Source organism: Bidens hawaiensis, unplaced genomic scaffold, assembly GCF_021521415.1.
Source record: "Bidens hawaiensis isolate Kalapana, Puna unplaced genomic scaffold, B.hawaiensis_p1.1 tig00002236_1, whole genome shotgun sequence".
In the NCBI taxonomy this organism is placed as follows: domain Eukaryota; kingdom Viridiplantae; phylum Streptophyta; class Magnoliopsida; order Asterales; family Asteraceae; genus Bidens; species Bidens hawaiensis.
Genome location: NW_027491119.1, coordinates 2523060 through 2533142, shown reverse-complemented (window position 1 = coordinate 2533142; position 10083 = coordinate 2523060). Strand labels below are relative to the sequence as shown.

Here is a 10083-nt window from a genome sequence, read left to right as displayed (position 1 = left end):
CCATATCGTTGCGCTTATCTCCGGTTCTTGAAATTGTATGACTAGAGTAAGGTTGATTTAGTCAAGGCTAAGGTTGTATTGCGTGTAATCGAGATTAGAGAAGTCCATGACATAAAGTTTACTCGAACCTTTTCAAGTTAAACACAAGCTTAACAAGAACTTGGTGTGAATTGCTCTTGATCTTTTTACCATTGTATAACAATTCAGACTTTTGTTGACTACTCTAACTTCCTGAATCGTGTATGCTTAAGCGATCATGGTTATATGCGCGCTCGTATCAAGGTCAAATATTCTCGACCTTCTAAACTTAAGCTCATCTCGGCTTCTTTCCGACCCCCTAAACAAGAAACACGTGCACCAATATATTCTTCTATAAGACTGGAGGTGCACAAACCGGTTTAAAACTCAAAATCGGTTTGGGTTAGAACTGGTTCGGTTTGGTCAACAAAAGTCAAAACTGGTTTATGATCGGTTTCAGTTCGGGTTGAAACCGGTTTCTTACAATGTTACGATCGGTTACGGTTCAGGTTTTGACTGGTTTTGGTTCGGTTAACCAGTTTTGGTGGAGAAAATTGCAAACCGGTTCCGAACCTACGGTTTCAATCGTTTCCAAACTGGTTCAGAACCTACGGTTTCAATCGGTTCCAAACCGGTTTCTACATAATCGGTTTCAAACCGGTTCAGTTCAGTTTTCGGGTTGGTTCGGTTAACCGGTTTATTTGGCCACCTCTATATAAGACAATCGATATAAAAAATAGCACAAAATATTAGAAACAATCAAATCACCACATCGTACAAAGAAACATTAGCCACCTCTTTATACTAAAAAGTAAAAACATATAATTTAAAACCCGCAGTTTAACTTGCACAAGTTGCAACCTCATCTTACCAGAGATGTTAACTTATTATTTTAATCTTACGTTATATAACTTGACACGCGAGTTGATCACTTTTAACAAAAACTTCCCAAGGTTAAAGGCTTTAACGACAGTAAAATACCAAGGGTTGCATCCGACCCATTTCACATCCCGTGAACATAACGATTAAAACTAACATCATTCCCATAAACACAAGTCCAAGGTCTAAATAATAATATCACAATTCTTCAAGCCTCATTTCTAAAACCATAAACACACACAATAACAATAACAATAACCAGTGGAGTCCCTTGAATACAGGATTTGACTTGACTCACAAAACAAACAGTCAAAATCGCCACCGTAACTCACCGCCGTGACGTCATCATTCACCGGAACACACTCGTAACATTCAATTGCACTTATCTCCATTCAATTCCATGATCTACACGCGTCTGAGCCGATTTAGGTAAACCAGATCTGACTGTTTGTAATGTCTAATGACTAATTGTACGTAATGTTTATTATTAGCGTAATTGACACGTGGCATGATGTTAGGTGATTGATTGATTGATATCTGGAGATTAATTTGTGAAGGAGAATGGAGAAATCGAGTACTTTAGATTATATTAACCAGATGTTTCCTACAGGTCAGTTGATTTTATATTCTAATTATTAGATCAGATTATTGTGAATTTGTGATATACTAGTACTAGTGTGAGATAGCTAGTAGTTGTAGGTAACGTACAAACGAACGAATGAGATGCTCGAGATCAGATCGATAAATATATCGAAATGAGTGGAGTTTTTTGAGGTCGAGACTTGTTTGGGAAGCTCATTGTACTTAATCGAGGCTTGTGCTTAATTAAACTATATTAGATCAGATCATTGTGAATTTGTGATATAGTGTTTATTGTATACTGGTTGGATATAACTGAACTAGCATCTGGTGATTAGTTGTGTGAGATAACTAGTAGTTTTAGGTAGCAATGCAAACGAATGAGCTGCTCGAGATCAGATCGATAAAAGTATTGAAACGAGCTCAGCTTTTTCGAGGTCGAGACTTGTTTGGGAAGCTCGTTTAGGCTCGTTGAACTTTAACGAGCCTTGTGCTTTATTAAACTTTATTAGATCAGATTATTGTGAATTGGTGATATAGTGTTTGCTGTATATTGTAAGGATATAGTTGTGTGAGATAACTAGTAGTTTTAGGTAGCAATGCAAAAGAATCGAGCTGCTCGAGATCAGATCGATAAAAATATTGAAACGAGTGAAGTTTTTTTGAGCTCAATACTTGTTTGGGAAGCTCGTATAGGCTCGTCATGCCTTTTATAAGCCTTGTGTATTTACTTGTGTGATTTAGTTATTAGATCAGATCATTGTGATATGGTGTTTATTGCATACTGTTATAGACATAACTGAAGCATCTAGTCTGAACCATTGTGTGAGATAACTAGTAGTTTTAGGCTTAAAGCTTCTGGTGAACAATTGTGTGAGATGATTAGTAGTTTTAGGTAGCGGTGCAAACAAATCGAGCAGCTTGTGAGCTAAGCTGCTCGAGATCAGATCAATAAAAATATGAAACTAGCCGAGCTTTTTCGAGCATCTGTTAGTTGATTTTAATTATTAGATCAAATTATTGTGAATTTGTTATATAGTGTTTATTGTATATTGTGAGGATATAACTGAACTAGCATATGGTTGAACAAATGTGTGAGCTAACCTGTAGTTTTAGGTAACGTGCAAACGAATTGAGCGAGCCGCTCGAGATCAGATCGATAAAAATATCGAAATGAGTGGAGCTTATTCTAGCTCCAGACTTGTTTGGGAAGCTTGTTTAGGCTTGTCGAGCCTTAACGAGACTTGTGCTTTAAAGTTTATTGCAAGTAAGGACAATTGTGTGAGACAACTAGATCTTTTAGGCTTAAAGTGTCTGGTTTGAACAATTGTGTGAGATAACTAGTCGTTTTAGGCTTAAAGCTTCTGGTGAACAATTGTGTGAGATAATCAGTAGTTTTAGGTAGTGGTGCAAACAAATGAGCTGCTTGAGATCAGATCGATAAAAGTATTGAAACGATCCGAGCTTTTTCGAGGTTGAGACTTGTTTGGGAAGCTCGATTATGCTCGTTGTACTATAATGAGCTTTGTGTTTTATTAAATTTTACCTCTGGATTTCTATGTATTCATTTCACTCTGCACAGCTCAAAGTGCTCAAAACGAGCCGAGCTCATATGACGTGCCATTTACACCCATAGTTTTAGGCATATTTGATGTTGTAGATGATAGAACTAATGTACTTATAAATTTGTCAACATTGATTTATAGAGAACTGTCCAAAATATGTTCGTCAAACCAATCCTGATTTACATGTGTATTTACATGTGTGATTTAGTTATTAGATCAGGTCATTGTGATATAGTGTTTATTGCATACTGTAAGGATATAACTGATGCATCTGGACTGAACAATTGTGTAAGATAACTAGCAGTTTTAGGTTTAAAGCTTCTGGTGAACACTTATGTGAGACTAGTAGTTTCAGGCTTAATAGATCTTGTAGGTGATGGATCATAAGCTAGGGGAAGCTATGTACAACATAATGACATATGGAGTTATGAACATGTAAAGATACACATGCTGAACAAACATAAGAGGTGCATTTATAAAATCAAATAGAAATCACGGAGTCATTAGTTTTGTATTTGATTTCATCTTATATGCTTTTTTACATGTGTAATTTAGTTATTGGATCAGATCATTTTGTTATAGTGTTTATTGCATGCTGTAAGGACGTAACTGAAGCATCTGTATTGAACGATTGTGTGAAATAGTGAGATAACTAGCAGTTTTAGGTTTAGTGGATCTTGTAGATGATGGAATAGATGTACTTAAATTTGGTTAACAATGATTTATAGAGAACTGTTCTAGAATATGAGCTTTAAGCCAAGCCTGAACTTTTGTCTCATTAATCATAGGCTTGGGGAAGCTAGGGGTGTGCACAGTTCGGTTTGGTTCGGTTATTAGCCTCAACTGAAACCAAAGTCATCGGTTAATCTAGTTTATTAACCAATTAGTTTGGTTTATTCGGTTAGTTTGTCGGTTTTTGGTTTGGTTAATAACCAAAACCAAACTTGGGCTGAAAATTTTGCTTAGAAATAAATGAACTGAAGGTTTTAATACATGAAATGTAGGTATAAAAGTAATAAACCATAAAATGAAGGTATAAATAATCAAATACATGAAATGGAGGTACAAAAGCTAGAAATATCAGTAAATATGAATGGTTCGGTTTGGTTGGTCGAGGGTACAAAGAAAACCAATAATTGATTTTTCTTTAATTCAGTTTTTGGTTAACAATTTGGTTATTGCTCACCTCTAGCTATGTACAACAAAATGACATATGGAGTTCTGAACATGTAAAGATACACATGCTGAACAAACATAAGAGGTGCATTTGTAAAATCAAATAGAGATCACCGAGACTGAGTTACGACTTCTCTAGGATTTTGAAGATTAGAAAATTGTAACACTTCATCCTTCGTAGATTTAGGTTATACTTACAGGCTAAAGCTACACATTTGTGTCTCTATTATATGATGCTTCTTGTACCTCAATCGCTATATGCATAGTTGTATTGATCTTTATGATGCATCTTCTGGTGAACGATTATGTGAGACAACTAGTAGATTTAGGCTTAATGGATCTTGTAGATGATGGAACTATGTACTTAAAATGGCTAACATTGATTTGTAGAGGACTATACAAGACTATGTGCTTTTAGCCAAGCCTGAACCCGTGAATCCTTTATCCTACGCTATGAAGCTATGTACAACATAATGAGTTAATGACATATTGAGTTATGAGCATGTAAAGATACACATGCTGAACAAACATAAGAGGTGCATTTGTGAAATCAAATAGAAATCACCGAGTTACAACTTCTTTAGGATTTTTGAAGATTAGAAAATTGTAATACTTCATTCTTTGTAGGTTTAGGTTACACCTACAGGCTACAGCTGCACATGAATGTTTCTGTCATATAATGCTTCTTGTACCTCAATCTCTATCTGCATACTTGTGTTGATCTTTATGACGCATCTTCTTCTAGATTAGTTTTTCTTGTATTTTGACATTATGCAATGTTCACTTTCCAGAAGCATCTTTATCGGGTGTAGAGCCACTGATGCAAAAAGTACACAATGAGATACGCATTGTGGATGCTGAAATTCTAACGGCTGTTCATCAACAGGTGAGTTTGTGTTTTCCGATGGTTTTTCTTGCCTTTAATCATAAAAAAAAGTTGCATTTGGGACAGAAGTTTTACTTATTATTTACATTACAGAATCTTTTGTGGTTTCATAGTCCTCATTATTATTAATATTTTACCTTTAAATGATTCATTTATTTGAGAGCAATCTTGGAACCTTATTCATTGTGGAACTTTTTATGCCCAGAGTAATTCAGGATCAAAAGCGAAGGAGGATCTGGCTGCAGCTACAAGTGCTGTGAAGGTCTGTTGACATTAATTGAAACTTTTTTATACTGGAAGATTCAATTCACTTTGTTTTTATATTTTTTACAAGAATCACTCAACTTAGTTTACCTCTGCTGATATTATTCTACTTTAGGAACTCATGTATAAAGTTAGAGAAATTAAAAGCAAAGCTGAACAAAGTGAGGCAATGGTTCAGGAAATATGTCGTGACATTAAAAAGCTGGATTTTGCAAAGAAGCACATAACAACTACTATCACAGCCCTCCATCGTCTTACTATGCTTGGTACAAGTTCAAGCCTCAAATCATGACTTCCTTGAAAAGATATTCTGATACAAAGTCTGATAATTTTTTTAATTGGCCTACAAGTTCTTACATAACACTTTATTTTAACTATGACAGTATCTGCCATTGAACAACTTCAAGTAATGGCTTCCAAACGTCAATATAAAGAGGCTTCAGCACAGTTGGAGGTACCTGCCTTTTCTGCAATGTTTGTAGATTGGTACCTGTTCAAAAGGACAATATGTATCCTGCATGAACATGTGCTATTGTTAATATACATGTTTTTTTGTATGTTTCAGGCTGTCAGCCAGTTATGTAGTCATTTTGATGGCTACAGAGATAACCCGAAGATCACCGAGCTAAGAGATAAGTTCAAGAACATTAAACAAATTCTCAAGTCCCATGTCTTTTCTGATTTCTCCAGGTGTGTAAATTTGATGTTTTTAACTTTTTTTGGAATCTGATGTGATTTATTCCGCTTGCTACATAAACAAACATCATTATTGTAATTTAATGATTATTATTTTCTTTATTTTTTCTTTTATCCCAGCTTAGGTACAGGGAAAGAGACCGAGGAAAGTAATTTGCTGCAGCATTTATCAGATGCTTGCTTAGTTGTTGATGCACTAGAACCATCAGTAAGAGAAGAGTTGGTGAAGAACTTTTGTGACAAGGAACTTATTTCATATCAGCAGATATTTGAAGGAGCTGGTATGTTTTTGTTTTCGATAATTACTTTCTTTATGTAGCTAAAACTGTTAGTTTCTAATTCTGAAAACATCTTGCATTATCAGAGCTAGCAAAGTTGGATAAAACAGAGAGAAGATATGCTTGGGTTAAACGACGTTTAAGAACAAACGAGGAGATATGGAAAATCTTTCCCACTTCATGGCATGTTGACTATCTGCTCTGTATTCAGTTCTGCAAGTTGACCAGGTTTGTTGTTTTATTCCATTTTGAAATGACATTGGATACTATTGCTCATGTTATCTATTCTAGATAAATTATTTACTTATTCTTTATTTCAGGACACAACTTGAAGATATTTTGGAAAACTTGAAAGAGAAACCAGATGTTGGAACATTATTGATGGTAAGTTCTGAATTAGCATTGTTCAACAGTTATATCTCCAGCTTGCACTTTAGTGTCTTTATTATTGTTATTATTATTATTATTATTGTTATTGTTATTGTTATTGTTATTGTTATTGTTATTGTTATTGACACCTGATTCTAGACTTTTGAAATCTTGTGCAGGCGTTACAACGGACAATAGAATTCGAAGAAGAGTTGGCAGATAAATTTGGCGGTAGTGGTAGTAGCAGAACTGTGACTGATGGGTTTGAGGAAACAGATAAAACAGAAAATAATAATCAAGCTGTACTAGACATTCGTAAGAAGTATGAGAAAAAGCTTGCTGCACATCAAGGGAACCAAGATGATGTAAACTTCTTTATTTATATTCCTATTTTGTTTTTGTTTTTTCAAATTTCTGAAATTTTGTGCTTCTTGTCAGGATAAAGATTTAGCTGTGCCTGGAGCTGGGGTAGGTTTTTGACTTTTAAATTGCTATTTGTCTCATTCTTGCATCAACATTAAAATGTTATTAAAAACTTGGTGGTGACTGGTGAGTATTACTTTGTTTTGGTTGTTATGGCAGTTCAATTTCCGTGGAATCATATCATCTTGCTTTGAACCACACTTGACGGTGTATGTAGAATTTGAAGAAAAGACACTTATGGACAACCTGGAGAAGCTTGTTCAGGTTTTATCAGCCTCTGTGTTGATTTTCATTCTTATGTCCAGATATCGTGTGCTAATTCTATCTTCAAACTTTACAGGAAGAAACATGGGATATGGATGATGGAGGTCAAACTAGTATTTTATCCAGTAGTATGCAAGTGAGTTCAACCCATGTGTTTAATAATTCAACTAGAATTATACTAATGTGCTTCTGGATTGCTAACTTGATACACATCCTCTATGCCAGGTATTCTTGATTATCAGAAGGAGCTTAAAGCGGTGCTCCGCTTTAACAAAGAACCAAACTTTACTAAATCTTTTCAAGGTCAGTTTTGGAATAAGTTATTTACATTCTGCTCTTATTAATAGTTTTACTCATGGGCAAGCAAATGTTTTCCATATTTGGCTAATAGGTGTTTCAAAGAGTGCTTAAAGCTTATGCTACAAAGCTTTTTATGAAGTTGCCAAAAGGCGGCACAGGGATTGTTGCAGCTGCCACGGGGATGGATGGACATATTAAGGTTTTCTTTAACTCTATGGACGGATAGGCCCAACCTTATTTTTAACTAACTTTACTTCCTGATGTTAATGTTAATATTGTGTTACACTGAATGCAGACATCTGATAAAGATGAAAGGATGATATGCTATATCGTGAACACAGCAGAATATTGTCATAAAACGGTCAGCTTTTCACCTGTCAGTTATCATATTATGTATATGGTAGGAGTTATTTGATTATTTGCTTTTACAGGCTGAAGAGTTGGCTGAAAACGTCTCCAAAATGATAGATACTCAGTTGGCTGATGCTGTTGACATGTCAGAAGTACAGGTAAATATGTTATGTCTTATTGTGGCAATACACACACATATCTTGTTATAATGCTATCTCTTATTGAAAACATACTTTACTTGCTTTTATATCTACAGGATGAGTTCTCAGCAGTTATAACAAAAGCATTGGTAACATTAGTTAATGGGCTGGAAACCAAATTTGACACTGAAATGGCTGCAATGACACGTGTGCCATGGAGTACACTTGAAAGTGTGGGCGATCAATCAGAGTAAGACACAATTTGTGCATATGAAACGTAAAAGTATTATGCTAAGAATTTATTTTTACAAATTTGCTGTGTTTGCAGGTATGTTACAAACATAAAAATGATCCTTAACGGTAGCATACCTGTACTTGGAAGCCTTCTATCTCCAGTTTATTTTCAATTCTTTTTAGACAAGGTAATTATAATTAGCCTTATTTCATATTAAGTTAATAATTTAATATTCTGTATGTGACATGCATATTGGTTTATAATCTGGTTTTTTTTTTTTTCATGCAGCTTGCATCGTCTCTCGGTCCACGCTTCTATCTCAATATCTTTAAATGCAAGCAGATATCTGAGACTGGAGCTCAACAAGTACTTTTTTATACTTTTATTCTTAGCGTTGTTTCCGATATTAAGAATGAAGACATATGATATCATTTATTAATATGTTGTTTTTCTGCAGATGTTGTTGGATACTCAGGCTGTGAAGACAATACTTTTAGATATTCCATCTCTAGGAAAACAGGTAATATTTTTATATGCTCTACAAATATTGCAATTTTTGCTATTATAGTTTTCTTTTAGTTAGAAATTGCTATGAACAGACATCAGGAGCTGCTAGTTACTCAAAGTTTGTGAGTCGGGAGATGAGCAAAGCGGAAGCACTTTTAAAGGTTTGTGTCTTGTTCTCCCTTCCATAAAGATTTAAAAAGTCTTTATTTGCATTTGAAATAGTATTGTTTTCTATGTTATTATGTACAGGTTATTCTGTCCCCGGTTGACTCGGTGGCAGATACATATAGTGCACTACTACCCGAGGAAACACCTTCCGAGTTTCAACGAATCCTAGAGCTCAAGGTCGTCCTGTTCCTTTCTTTTGGTGGCCGGTTTTATTTGAAATGTTTTTCATATATTAATAAATTTTGTATTATTCGTCGTTTGATAATACAGGGGTTGAAAAAGGCAGACCAACAAACAATATTGGAAGATTTTAACAAACGAGGGTCTGGTATCTCTCAAGTACCAATTGCCACGTCAGGAGTCCCAGTAATCTCAGCAGTGGCTCCTGCACCTGCTCCTGTGGTTAGCCAGCTCTCCGGTTCACTCATTGCATCTAGGGAGGATGTGCTCACCCGAGCAGCAGCGCTTGGTAGAGGTGCTGCTACAACCGGTTTTAAACGGTTCCTTGCTTTGACCGAAGCTGCAAAAGACCGAACCGATGGACCTTTCAGAAAACTCTTCAATGCGTGAGCCTGTTATAATCTTTGTGTTTTATATAGAAAAAAAGACGTAATGAAACGAAATATTGTTTTATGTTTTGGTTACGGCTCGAAGCTAGATCACAGATCCAAGATTTTCAACCAGAGTATGTATAACACTATTACTATTAACATTTTGTTTGCGGTACATGCGCTAAAATACTAGGTGTTTGTTTTTTCAATACAAATTCTTTTTATGTAAGCAGCTAATGGATCTAGGTAAGGTAATTGTTAAACATCAAAATGCCAATCAAGATCGGTGTACTACTTTCGTTTCACGATTTATGAGTCGTGTAGAGAGGTTGGTTAAGTTGAGAGCAAGGTTGATTATAGCTTGTAATTTTAAATGTGCTGCTAAACTCAACTTAGCGTGTTTGATACATCGTATCACGGCAAGGTGGATGTGT

General features: G+C 35.3%; 1 protein-coding gene across 1 annotated transcript; it reads left to right on the top strand.

The window, feature by feature from the left end:
* Positions 1 to 1430: 1430 nt before the first annotated feature.
* Positions 1431 to 9879, top strand: LOC143612916 (vacuolar protein sorting-associated protein 53 A-like). Its single transcript, XM_077086776.1, has 24 exons — positions 1431 to 1507; positions 5009 to 5103; positions 5309 to 5365; positions 5483 to 5633; positions 5751 to 5821; positions 5933 to 6057; positions 6184 to 6344; positions 6428 to 6569; positions 6662 to 6725; positions 6890 to 7075; positions 7149 to 7178; positions 7293 to 7397; positions 7474 to 7533; positions 7623 to 7700; positions 7789 to 7896; positions 7993 to 8058; positions 8129 to 8206; positions 8305 to 8438; positions 8517 to 8610; positions 8712 to 8789; positions 8881 to 8943; positions 9023 to 9091; positions 9180 to 9275; positions 9369 to 9879. Exons 1-24 carry the CDS (start codon positions 1459 to 1461, stop codon positions 9666 to 9668), a joined length of 2460 nt encoding a protein of 819 aa, XP_076942891.1. The 5' UTR covers positions 1431 to 1458; the 3' UTR covers positions 9669 to 9879.
* Positions 9880 to 10083: the final 204 nt, after the last annotated feature.